The 14,043-nt window shown below is 38.5% G+C and overlaps 1 protein-coding gene across 2 annotated transcripts in view; it reads left to right on the top strand.

The window, feature by feature from the left end:
* OLA1 (Obg like ATPase 1) overlaps nucleotides 1-9,889 on the top strand; it is a 94,229-nt gene extending 84,340 nt beyond the window's left edge. For both annotated transcript variants that reach the window (XM_053982844.1, XM_053982845.1), the window contains 4 exons: nucleotides 2,317-2,457; nucleotides 3,146-3,242; nucleotides 5,331-5,453; nucleotides 9,368-9,889. In XM_053982844.1, the coding sequence (XP_053838819.1) occupies nucleotides 2,317-2,457; nucleotides 3,146-3,242; nucleotides 5,331-5,453; nucleotides 9,368-9,469 (463 nt within the window). In that variant the 3' untranslated portion in view covers nucleotides 9,470-9,889. The remainder of the gene's footprint in view (nucleotides 1-2,316; nucleotides 2,458-3,145; nucleotides 3,243-5,330; nucleotides 5,454-9,367) is intronic.
* Nucleotides 9,890-14,043: the final 4,154 nt, after the last annotated feature.

Genomic DNA, 14,043 nt, shown 5'->3' on the forward strand with positions numbered 1-14,043 from the left:
CCTTAAAAAAACCATCTATAAAGGATGTATGCACATGCGTTGAAGTACACTTATGAATTGTGGATTCATTTTGAGATAGATTTTTTGTAAAATATTGGCATTTTCAAGCTCTGAACTTCGATATCCAAGTTGTTAGCCAAAATAAATTAGTTAACTGCAAATGTTAGTTTTAGAAATGCTGTTAAATGCCAGATGTCCCATTGAGAAACACACCTTAATTCTGATTTTCAGTTCAGATGTTTTTGAAGGCAACAGTGTTTCAGTATCAGTCCTGGATACCAAACTATGTTTTCACTGGGTTACTGGAGGCAAGAAAAGATTAGTATAATGAGGATTGAAAAACATTGATGGAGTATTTACATAAATAAATGATAGAAGACCAGCCTTATAAAACAAATGTGTGAAAACTGTTGAGTGAACTTCTATATTCTTTGTACCATCTAAAACTCTACTCAGTCGGCCATGTACTTAATCTCATAATAGCTCTGATCCCCTGCTATTTTCTCTGACAAATGTGTGTTGATGAACTTGTGGTTGAGTTCATTTTTTTCTGAAGTGACATTTGCATTGATTATTTAAAGGTTTGCAGGCCACAGTTTCAAAGCACTTTAGTATAATAGCAGCTAAAACCTTAGTCTAAATCTTGCAGATTAGCAGGACTAAGAAAAAGAACTCAGCAAGCATAAAGCCCTGTGCTGTATGGTGGGTGCTTCAGGTCTGAAACATCGCTGGCACCCAAAGTGCTGTGTTTTATGATTTGATTATTCATGTACAGGAAGTATTCCCATGGCTCCTGTGTTTGTTTGCTGAGCATAGAGCTGTCATTCTTACCATTCATACATGTTTAGAAATAGTGTCCTATTAACAGTAGTGAACTCCTCCCAGGTAATTTATAAAGGTCTCCCTTAAACTTACAATAAATACTTGCAGCCATGAATATGATGCTTTTGTTTAAAGATTTTTTTAAACACTGTCTACTGCTCTAAAGTTTTCACAGAATCACAGAATATTCTGAATTGGAAGGGACCTACAAGGACCATTGAGTCCAGCTCCTGACCCTGCACAAAACATCCCCCAGAGTCACACCATGTGCCTGAGAGTATTGTCCATCTGAGTGAAGAAACTTCTTTGAACACCTGACCTAAACCTCCCCTGACACCACTTCAGGCCATTCCCTCAGGTCCTGTCACTGGTCACCAAAAGAAGAGATCAGTGCTGCCCCTCCTCTTCCCCTCACAGGAAGCTGTAACTGCAGTGAGGTCTCCCCGCAGTCTCCTCCAGGCTGAACAGACCAAGTGATCTCAGCTGCTCCTCACACGGCTCCACCTCAAGGCCCTTCACCATCTCTGTTGCCCTCCTTTGGACACTCTCTAAGAGCTTTATAACCTTCTTATATTGTGGCACCAAAACTGCCCCCAGAACTGGAGGTGAGGCTGCCCCAGAGCAGAGCGGAACACTCACATCCCTCGCCTGGCTGGAGATGCTGTGCCTGATGTACCCCAGGACAGGGTTGGCCTTCCTGGCTGCCAGGAGGCCACCAGTTTTGTTCACTTGAGTAGGGTAATTAACATTCAAAAACTAACACCCTAAGTTTTTAGCTCTAAATTTGTTGTTTCATTTAACTAAAAAAAATTATGCACAGCAAACTATTGCAAATGCTGCCAGTTACTGAAGATGAATAGGACTTTTTTTTTTCTTTATTTAAAAATAATCATAGTATAATAGCCAGAAGCTTTGTCCTGGGACAACAGTAGAAAGGTAGGAAAAACCAGTGGAAACGTGGAACTGTGTTGATCAGCCATGGCATACTCCAAGATCAATACGCAGAAAAAGCAGGTGCATCTTGCTATATAGGAGTGTAGTGTTCTTTCCTATCTGCTAATACCAGCAGTATTAGCTACTGAGATGCTTTTTTTTTTTTTTTTTAATTTAAAAAGTCAGGAAAAACTGAAGGCCCTCAGTTTTACCACATTTGATAAACATAATTCTTAGGAGTACATTTTTCTCTCAGAAAGTTTTATTCACTTTTTAGATTGCAAGTATTTAACCTCTACCAAACACCTAGTTTGTCCCAAATTATGCCTATTTCTGTAGATTAAATGCCAAACAGAAACCAAGAAACAGGGAAATGTTAATGGAGTACACCTGAAGCAATTGCTGCCTGTTAATGCCTTGACCTTGGAAAGCAATACACAAAAAGATGGCATCATAAATCCGTGCAATTCTTATGAATATGTATGTGCTACTTGATAATAATGAATGTGGTACAGCCATGCATGCACTACAAGATAATGTTGTGCCCTTTGTTGTCTACAGGTTGATAAAAATTAAAGAGTGGGTGGACAAGCATGACCCGGGTGCTTTGGTCATTCCTTTTAGTGGGGCCTTGGAACTCAAGTTGCAAGATATGAGTGCTGAGGAGAAACAGAAGTATCTGGAAGAGAACATGACACAAAGGTTAATTAGCATTCATTTTCCCTACACTTTATTATCAACTATTTCCTTGCAGTAATTTAATTGCTTGCGCTGATAGAATAATAAATGACAGAGTAATTACCATTATAAAGAGAGAATCTTCTCCTTTCTTTACCATGAGACAGAGTGAAAAGATTTATTTTAAATTAAGTTTTTAACTGTCATCTGTCATCTCTGTACAGTGTTTTAATTATAACATAGGTATTAGTTATGTATATTTTTGAGAAGGAATGATCACCAAAACTGTGTTGTCATCTATGGGGAATAAGGACAGTGGAGAAAATTTTGCCATAATTTTCTGAGGAACTAGAATAAATTGTTTCAATATTGAATTTCAGTCAAACAGATATGCTTTCATGACCTGGAGTCCTGAAAATTGCATGAGACAAGAGTGCTGCCTGATAGGGTGATTTATATTTATCCCATGTTTCTATAGGTTGCCAAATAAACAAATCAAAATACTATCTGTATGATTTTGCAGTAAAAAAGTAGTTCTTCTGAAGAGAGTTCAAAGTAAAAGGCTACTGCAATTATTGTTCTGTTCAAAAGTAGACCTGGGATCTTGAAAATATGTGATGTCTTTCCACGTAAATTGATTACTTGGCACATTTAGCTGTTTTATGTGTATATGCTGAATGAATTGGATTCCTTCCCCCTTTTTTTTTTTCAGTGCTTTAGCAAAGATCATTAAGGCTGGATATGCAGCACTCCAACTAGAATACTTTTTCACTGCAGGCCCAGATGAAGTGCGTGCATGGACCATCAGGGTAAGATTCATACTTATTCATCAGCTATATCCAGTTCCACACTATTGAATTCAGATTGATATCACTGACTTTGAAGTTTGTCATGGTGGCGGTTAGCTAGTCATTACAGATGAGGTTTTTGTCCAGGATAACTTTAATTATTTGTGAGCTGCTGAACAGTGAAAGTGGAGCTGCATTGATTGAGGCAGGTAACAATTGATTCTGCCTATTACATAGTCTGAATTTCTTCATCCTGTAGAATCTGTCTACCCTCCTCCTGTGGTCAGAGATAAGACGTACCAGTATTGTGCTTGCTTAATCTGTGTGACTGGGTTTGTCTGCAGTGAAATTGATGTTGCTTTTCATTTTGTATTCACTAAGTTTGTTTGGGTTGCGGATGGTTCATTCCTCCTGTGCTTTGCTGGGATTACATTTTAGCAATAAAAGCAATATAACGTCATTATATTCCTCGTGGATACACAGTTGGGCTCCAAATCCTAAAATCAGTGTGCAGTAATTCAGGTCTTTTACTGACTTTAGTATTTAGACCTAGTTTATTTTGGTAGTTTTATATGTTTATCTGGGAACTTAGGTAATGTCTAAAACAATATTATGTATTTTAAGTATTGATGTAGACTGGTTATAGCCATAGACATCAACTGATTTATTCGATTTGTTCCCCGAGGACAGTAAGAGCTGAGCTGTAGTGGTTTGCCTTTGAATGTAAATATGTTGTAATATAAAGATCAATATAGAAAAAATATTTTGGAATGTGTACAGCTGCAAACTCTTACCTTAAAAATTACAACCATATCAACTTTTGGAGGTGCAGTTCAGTCTTTGAGCTTCTGTTTTTCCATCAGTGTATTTAAGGCTGTGCAATGAGTTTCAGTGCTGTATTTAATTTCATTTACTGGAATTAATTTGTTTTCATTAATCAACATAATTTCCTGTAAATTTATATTTTTAATAGTACTGCTACGGATGTTTGTGTATACAGATGTTTGTGTTCTAGCATGTTAAACTTATTTTCTTAAAAGCATGTGTGGAGTTTTTTTAGCTTTTTCTTCTCATCTCTGTTTACACGATAACTGGTTGCTGAAGTCCCTGAAACAGTGACCAAAATAACATAAAAGCAGAATTTTGTTGTTCTGATTCTTGCCATAGTTTTTAAAAGCATATTGTGAAATTCCACTGTTTTCAGCAGGAAAAGTGCTTGCTCTTTATTAGAGAATTTGAAAGCTGGTTTATCTTAAGACTGATTGTGAGTATCTTTGATTTAATGTGCAAAGATACTTAGTCAGGTAAGCATCAGTGAGTAGCCATATTAACCCAATACATCTTTTATTGTAAAAACTGTGCTTTACAGTGTCAGACTCCTTAGCACTTTAACATGCTTTATTAAGCAGCCTTTAGGTCACCATTATTGCTCAAATTTCTCTCCATGGTTGTGTGTGCATAGAATGTATGTCCTTGTAATTTAAAGCATGCAGCTATAATGCATTCTCCTCTATTGTATAAACTTACATTTTTGTATAGTTGTCTGTGATTTTTAGTTTTTAGTGATTCAGTTGTTGATGTTTTGGTAAGAATACTCAGTTTGTTCTATATCAAACATACTAAAATTATTCTGAAATAAAAATAAGCTAATGTGTTCGGCTTAACATCCATACATAATTTCTCATTGCAAACATTGTTCGCTATGCATGTTAGCTTTAATTGAAATTATTTGGATGCAAGTAAAAGTCTTGAGTAATTCAGATTTTAAAGTTATTTAAAAATCTTTATCTTCCTCACTTTCTGTGTAGAAAGCTCGGGGGGTTGAAGCAAATCTCACAACAAAACACAGTCATAGCTTCTAAAATCAATAGTGCTGTTGATACCTATTAGGAAAAACAAAGCTGCTGTTCTTTAATGTCGGCTGGTTTATCTGTGGTGAAGGCGCTGTCTGTGTCCCAGTATTGAGGATCGCCCAGCTGCATATGTGGCATTTTAGCTGATACGAAACAAAGTTTCAGCAGAACCTTAAAGCATATAAAAAAGGAGAAACCTCTTTCCTGCAATCAATCTTCTTAAATGCAATTAATTTTCTTGTCTTTCCTTTGACAGAAAGGGACGAAGGCTCCTCAGGCAGCAGGGAAGATTCACACAGATTTTGAAAAGGGATTCATTATGGCTGAAGTAATGAAATATGAAGACTTTAAAGAAGGAGGTTCAGAGGCTGCTGTTAAGGTGAGCTCCCCACTTTTTCTTCTCCCTCCAAATGTGCCATTCTTCCATTTCAAATTTGAATTTTCACTGGAAAAAAGTTCTTAATGCTAAGTGACTCTTCAGTCACCTCTAGCAATAGACCAAAATCCATTTTCATCTTTTACTTAAGAAAGAGTTCAAATGTACCAACTTACTGGACAGGAATGCAGTATTTCAGTACCCAGGATATAGCAGTGCATGGACTACATGTCAGCATTAAGACTAAATGTTATGCTAATGTGTTGGAGTGTTTTTCTCTCTGTTTACATATTTATGTTCAGAATTTAATAAGCTTTAAAACTGACTTGATTTTGAAAAATCAGATTTTTATGGTGAGAGTTTTTTGAATCACTTCTAAAAGGAAACATGAAACATAGAAAAATCTGTTTCTTCTAAAAATGTGTCATCTTGTTTTGAATAAAGGTATTAAAAATTTCAGATGCAAATGGTTAAGAAATAGATTATAATATTGTACCCTTCTTTCAGGATTAGTGGGTTCCATTTCTAGGCTCTGATAAGCATAATTAGGATCTTAAAATTGACCATTTCATATTTTATTCAATTGCCCTTTGATGTCTCAGTCAAAAATGCCATGCCTTACTTTGGTCATTCAGGGTGGCTACTATGTGCTGAATAGACAGTAAAGATATTTAATGGAAAACTTTTCTCCTTGAGCCTACTCTTCTTTGTGGTAACACTTGTGTTGAGAAGAGTTCATCTGCTTTCTCAACACTAGAGGGCAGAGACTGCTCAGGTGCCCAAAGTTGTGCCCTTTTAGAGCTGACAAATTATATCTGATTTGATGTTATTAAGTATGAAATGAACTTGTACATGGCAAAAAATGTCATAACGAAAGCTGTTCTTCTCTGCATTGCTAATGCATTATTTCCTTTTTCTTTAAGCAGAAAAAATGTACCTTTATTTCATATGCATTTGATTTCTCGTTTGGCATTTTGACATTTTCTTAAGATTCGTATTTTATGAAATTGCAATTACAAAGCACATTAGTTTGATTTACTCAATCTCAGTATTTGAAGGTTTCTACACACAATAATGTGTTAAAGAATTTAAAAGGTTCAGCTTTATTGTTTGCTATATGATAGCTTGAAAGGTATGCAAAACTATGATTTCAAATTCAGCCTATTCTCAGTGGTATCACTAAGGAAGATCATACTGAGCAGCGGGACTTTAATAGATTTGTTTGAACCCCAGGAAGTGAGGGAAAAAAATCCCATATAATTGGTTCATTGCGGCATGTGAACTGCTTTATGAAAAGGGAAGTAGAGTTGTAGTTGTAAAGGGAAGCCACAGCTATAAATAAATCTGATATTCTGCAGTCAGAAACCACTTTACATAACAGATTCAAATTTTGCCACCATCAGTTTCTGATGCTCAAATTATGAGTGTTTTCCCTGAGAGGCTGCATCAGTTAACACCTATTAAATTAATCAGTATTTTGCTTGCATATTTTTATTTGCTTTTCACAATGTGAGATTCTAAAAATCAAACTTCCATGCTCAAATCATATTTAATGATGAAATTTTTATTGTTATGATGTAGCTGTAAAACAAGCAGATTTGCATTTGTTACTCAGTTTTAAAGTCAAGGTTGGGAAAAAACCTTGTTCTTAGAATAAAGTGTCATATTCCTCTAATATGACACTGGTCTCTTCTAATTTGCATTTAATATAATGTTTCATGCCATAGACAATGCTAATTGCTTTTATATTGCTGGTAAATTTCAAAATTAAATTTAGGTGCTTTTATAGGAGTCATCTTAAATAACAGTGGTAATGGGAGTTGCTTGCTTTGTATGTTATCAAGTTGATCGATTTTTAAGTTTGATTTTGTGTGTGTTTAACACCAGTACAGCATAACTAATTTAATGCCAGTGCTGTGAACTATACACTGAATAGCTCTGTGTGGGCTTTGTAGTCTACGGGGATATCACATTATTAGCAATCATATCTGCTTAGGCAAAGCTGGCTTCTACAGATGGCTGCTTTCAAGTGCAAATGAACTGGTTAGACGTGTCTTGTTTAATACATACTCAAGATTCACAAATGGGTATTGATTTTTTCAACCAGTGTTTCTGATAGCAATGGAAATGGATTAAATGGTCTCTAGAGAATTTAAAGGAACACTGTCACTTTTAATTAACTGTAAACTGGTAACAAAAATACATAAACTTACATGAGTGTATCAAAATGTATTTAATTAAAGAAGTCTATGCCACACTGATAGTGTGCACTACTGTGCTAAAAAAATATGTTGTGTTACTTTGTGGCAGACAGTTTTTTTACAAATATTTGTGAGTAATTAATGTATTCAACTGTAAAATGTTTCTGTACCTGTGCCTGTAGTTTATGTCTTCTGATGATTTTTACAGCACTGTTTTATTAGTATTTATGCCATCAATTTGTCTAATTACTCTTGACTTTAAGCATTATTAGGATCTTCAAAGGAAAGAACTTAAAAGGAAACCTTTTACAGTCTAAACAGATTTCCAGGGGAAAGAAGTAGGAAAACATTTGCAAAGTACTATTTCTTACGTATCAATAATGTCATGTGGGGTAAGGTCAATTACTATTTCAGTATATATTTATTGTCAGGGCTATCTTAGCTGCAGTTTTCCATAGGCTAGCATCACTGGGAACCACATTTAAATAAGGTATGGCAGCAACAAGGTTATCGAGCCTCTGAATTTCTAGGCAGCAATATGGGGAAATGGGTTGCTTTACAGAGCAGGTTTTGTGAAAGAAAGGTGTCTGAGTTAACTGTGTACCATTAATCTGATCTGTTCTACAGCAACTAAGGTCATTAGTTAACAGCTTTCCTGTAATGGGATCTTAGCATGCCACCACTGTGATAGTGTCATTGAGAATAATGGCACAGTGAGGTCTTGCATGGAAGCACTTTCTCCTGCAAGAGAAAACTTCAAAACAGGAATGGTTATTGAACTAAAGCAGAAGCTCTCAACTTTTCCATATTGTAGGCACTTTTCAAGATAAATGCTTCCGCAGACCACCTCCCGCCCAGCCTGTCAGGCCTAATGCCACAGCCTCTGGAATACTGGGTTTAATTACGATGAGATAACAGTAGAAAAATAGAGTAATAAATTGTAATGCAGAAAGTACTGATATTTAATAGATTCCTTGCCTATTTTCTGCTCTCCTCAAGTTCAGCATTTTAATAACGAATTTTCTTTTCATGTCTTTGGTCCATATGCCTTTTCCTGTATCCTGGTTTCACAGCCTATCTGCTCTGCTGTCTGCCCTTCTGAAGCAAATGCCTTCTAAAGGGAATTTCTTACAGAAGATCTGAGCCTGCATTTTGTGCTCCCCAGCCCTTCATTACGTGGGTGCAAGCCGACAAGAGAGCCCCACTCGCAGCGCAAGTCAGGCGCGGCTGTGGCTTTTGCAGGGTGTCCCCATGGTCAGTGGGGACAGGACCCTCGTGTCCAGCGGCTCGGGAAGCCGGGAGCCGTGGCACAGACCGATGCTGGCCGCCCGTTCCAGCAACAATGCTTTACATTCCTGCCACCAGTGTTTGCCGCCTGCAGGGCTTCCAGATGAAGGAAAATAAAGCCAAATTGAAAAAAGAAAAATAAAATGGAACTGTTTTAGTGTCCTTTATCTTGCCAGGCTCTACCACTATGTAATGCCAGGTGCATTTTAAGCACTACAGATCCAGTGGAGGCTAAATTACTTTTATATATATTTTATATATATATATCAAACCAAGTGATGTCAAACTGAGAAGTATTGTGACTGTCAAAATCTGAAGCTGAAGTATTACCATCTCTTTACCAAAATGTATTTAAATAATTGCCATTTGAAAATACTATAAAATGTCTAATGAAGTAACCAATTTTCCTTTTGTCTGTTCCATTTATAGGCTGCTGGAAAATACAGACAACAAGGCAGAAATTACGTAGTGGAGGATGGAGATATCATCTTCTTTAAATTTAATACACCTCAACAACCCAAGAAGAAATGAATACCTGATCTGTTAGCTCAGAAATGAACTGTTCTGCTTCAAAAAGCATATGAATTTTTATTTGGAATTGGAATATCTGGAAACCAAAAGCATACAGTTTCTACCTAGGGAAACCTCCCTTCCCCCCAGTGAAATTATTCTTATTTGTTTTGAATTAAAATATGGCACCTCCAGCAAACACGCAAGTTCACTAAATGTGAACAGCTTTGCATTTCAAACGATTAAGACCCTACTCCAAATTGTAGAAGCTTTTTGGGAACCATATTACTCTCATGATACTTCATTAATCTCCATCATGTATGCCAAGCCTGACACGTTTGACAGTGAGGACAATGTGGCTTGCTCCTTTTGAATCTACAGATAATGCATGTTTTACAGTACTCCAGATGTCTACACTCAATAAAACATTTGACAAAACCAGCCTTGGTGTGTTTGGGGATGTCTGTATTGACTGACTGTGGTGTGCTGAATGCGATACGGCACCTGGTGGATGCTGATTACAGAATTTTAAGACGTGTATGATACAGTAACTGGCAGTGTGGGGCAGCTGCAATTGTATCTTGAAAGTGAGTCTTTCATGGGAATCACAAGATTAGGATGCCAATGATTTGTCTCAAAAAAGTTAATGAATTTGTAGATGGACATTCACTGAAAGATGATCCTAAGGATAATAATGATGGTAGCATAAATTATTTTTACTAGAGAGAGGAAATATATGTAGAAAAATCATGTTATCTATGAGACTGAAGCTTTTTCATTCAAATGATTTTGAAAGAGTATTTCACTCTTGCCTTTAATAAATCAGGCTGGAGCTGTAGTACCTGATGATGTGCATTGTCCTCTCAGGTCTGGTTTTGAGGCCAATGGAGAGTGACACAGATAGTGCTGTGAAGGAAGAGGTCACACTGTGCTGGACAGGTAAGTTGTTCTGCTGAAATGAGGTTGCAGCTGGGAATACCTTTTTACCTCTTTACTTTTTAACCACGAAGGAGAGCTGGTCACTCTGGGTAACAGAAAAATAAGGTGTTGGCAAAATAAAACCAAGTTTGTTCTTTGAATGTGAGGTGTAGAGCTGCCCTTTCTCACAGTATGTTTAGTGTGTTTAAAACAGCCTGGCTTTGTCTGAGTGCCTGTGTGCTGGGGGTTTCGGCTACAGGTTCAGTGGGGCTGAGGCTGGGAGAGATGCTGTTGTTACCTGTGTCATGTTGGTGTGCCACGCCTCTTGTGCCCTGGTGATAAATTCCCTAGCTGTGAACTCGGGATAAATTTCCCGAGCTGTGCCACCGGCTCACCCCCGCTGTGTGTAGGGCACTGGGAGTGCTGGCCACATCCTGCTCCGAGACATTCCCTCGAGATGCTGCCTTTGAGCCTCATTGCTCCTTTCTGGGAGAGTGAGACATGCGTCAGCCAGAGCCATGAGCCTTGTTGTTGGCATCATGCCTTTAATTGCACCAGAGAGAAAGAGGGAGGGCAGATGACTTCAACTCGTCGTTGTTGATTCTGTTCTAAAGAGCATCTCCTGTTTTCATGGTGGCAGAAGCAGGGACAGTATTGTAGAGCAGAGAAATTAGGGCTTCAGATGTTTTGGAATCCTTGAAATTCTCTTTTGTATCATCTCCCTGGTACAATTAGTATTTATTCCTGGTGTTATTTTGATGTTACATAGTTGAGAAATGATTAGGACCATTAAATCTTGTGTTAGAAGTCAAATCCAAAAGAAGACAGAGCCTACCTGTTTCTCTTGGAAGTCAGCGAGGTGCTAGTACCAGAGAAGGGCTCATGCTGGGTTTTAGACACAATGAAAGGTGTCTGAGAAGTGGAGTATGTGTGCTGCTGAAAGAGAAGTAACCTCTTTACTGCACTAATACCCACTGAAACATGTTCTCTTGTCCTGACTGAAATTTGTTCTGGTTTCCAAAATACTCCCATGGTCCTGAATTGTTTCTATTTCATTGCGTGTACTTCATAATACCTCCCTGTTCTAAAAATACAGATAATTAAAAATCAAACTAAGTTGTTTGTGGTAGACAGGGTTCTTTGAAGTTACTACAATATCCTGAATATAGAAAATGAACTTAAAATGTTTACCACAATTTAAAAAAATATATATTCTGTAATGTTTTATGTTTCAGTTTATTAATTTGCTTGAATAGTTATCTCTTCAGCTGTTTAACTAGGTTCTTTTAACTACTGAAGCAAATAAATTATTCCAGAATAATCATAAATTTTATTAAAAGAAAGAATTATCTGATAAGCTGTTATTTCTATCACCAGTGATTTGTGACAACTGCCGTGTTAAATATGTGCAGCCCATGTTTCTTCTTAGTGGGTTTATGCATTCAAGATGTACAACTCCTTAAAACTTGTAGATATATGTAGCAAATTTAAAGCACTCAAGTTAAATCACAATTTAAAACAAAGCTAACCACAAATTATTTTGCAGTTCTACCTGCACAGGCTACTCCAGGTGCAATGTATCCATCCTACTCACATTCGCTATTTAAGAAAAAACCCGTGAAATCTGTCTGCACACTTTTTACTGCCACTGGCTTGGTGGCAGTGGGTAGGAGACATGTTGTTTCTCCAGCTGGAGGATGAAAAACATTGTAGGCACTGGTCTTCCAAAATACAGAGAGAGCTGCAAGGGAGGAGGAATACCAACCCTTCCTCTTGACTTGGCGTTCCTCAGTGGCATTGATGGCATGTTTCTGGGATTAAACAAACACTAGTGGAACAGGGAAAAGGCTGCTACCAGCCTCCAAGCTTCCAAAAGAGAGTGCCCCAAAGTGATATGGAGATGTCAGTCAAAGTGGCTGTGCCTGCACTGCCTCTCAGGTTTACTCTGTAGGAGTAGATCTGAAGAGTGAAGCACTTGGCTGGGGGACCTGGTGCTCCTGTGGTATTTGAGGGGCTGCTTGGGCTGGTGGCAGGCTGCTCCTGTGAGGAATTACAGGGGCAGTTTCCACTTTAGGTTCAAGAGAACCAGTTTGCTCTAAGATACCCGAGGAGCAGCCAGTTTGCCTGTTGTGAGAGTCCTGTGCTGTGCAGAGCAGGCAGGGAGTGTGTGAGTGTATGTGAAGAGGTGTGATAAGGAGGTTCACTTTTAAAGGTATGTTCCTGGTCAAATAAAAGCAATGCTGTAGGCAAGGGCTTACTGCTGTTGGCTTTTGGCAGAATCAATAGCAATAGCGAGGTGATGTGCTTGGGGACCCCAAGATGCGACATTTCAAACCATTAAGAAGCATAAAAAGCAGCGAAATTTAACTTTTGAAGACTATTTGTATCATAGATACTTCAGGTATAAAATACAGTTTTCTGTCCTAATAGGAATTTCCTAATAACATACGGGAAGCAGGTTTGGCCTTTCTGTGTGGATTAATGTATTAGATAAAATGTAGAAGTACTGTCTTCTTAACTTCATATCTATTTGTTCTTTTGTTGACTATGTCCAGCCCTGTAAAGATTGGTAGAATTGCCACAGTTGTTTTATAGGATCGTTTCTTACCTGCTGCAGTTTTCCATCTGCCTTTTCTCACCCAAGTTCGTGCTGATCTCTTCCCAGCCCACAGGTCCTGTCAAGGACTCTGTATGGCAGAGTGGCTGCTTTGGAGATGCCGTGCTGTAAGCTGTATTTTCCTTCCCTCCTTTCCCACAGAACAGGCTTGCAGCTGGAGTGGCAGCACTGCAGCTGGGCTCACTTTGCTGAACACCTCCTGGCACTTTATTGGTGCTGTTGCCCCGTGGTGCTGGCTGTGGGCAGGGACAGCCCTGCTCAGGCCGTGTGTCCCCAGGCTTCCAGCCCAGTGACTGTGTCCCCCTCCCTGCTTTGCCCCAGCAAGCTGGCAAATCATCCTTGCAGCTTCACAAACGTCAGGGAGGTGCATTCCTGGGGCAGTGTTTCATGTTCTTGTGGCTGCCAGGCTTCTTCAAACTGCCCTTGCACGGCTCTGTTGGTCCTTACTGAGGTAGGGATGCTGCATGCCCCATTCCAATGGGTGCTTTAAACACCATTTATTCTACCAGCTGCAGGATAGGACCATAACATTGCTTTTTGAAAAATCGGTGTGTCTGGCGAAGTTTTCAGTTTGAACAATATTAGCTAAATTTTACCATTTCTGTCCACTCACAAACTCAACTCACGGAGGATGAAGCAGAGAAAGTCATTAAAAATTTGTTATTGTTTAAAACTAATAATCACTTCTTTTAGCTTTTACTCCCTCCATACTAATTCCAAATGTTTGATTACACTATTCCACAATTTCACGTCAATTAAAACAGGAAAACCACTGGAGGCTTTAAAAAAAATCGAAGTAATGGTGTTCATCACAGTATCCCTATGGATTGGAATAGGGCTGTGCCGGCTGGGCTTAGAAAGGTTTAAAGTAAATTTTGCATTTCAAAGCTGTCTTTGGAGCAGTTATTTCTTGGCTTCTCTGCGTGGGTAGTGCCCATTCCGGGTCCGTGGGAACAGACACGTGTGGCGGTGTGTTGCATACTGAGGAATGTTACATGTATGTGCTTGCTGCCAGGAGCGGGGCCGGGGCCGGGCTGCCATCAGAGCTCATTGTGGCTCT

The sequence above is a fragment of the Vidua macroura genome, chromosome 7 (genome assembly GCF_024509145.1).
Source record: "Vidua macroura isolate BioBank_ID:100142 chromosome 7, ASM2450914v1, whole genome shotgun sequence".
NCBI classification, from domain to species: domain Eukaryota; kingdom Metazoa; phylum Chordata; class Aves; order Passeriformes; family Viduidae; genus Vidua; species Vidua macroura.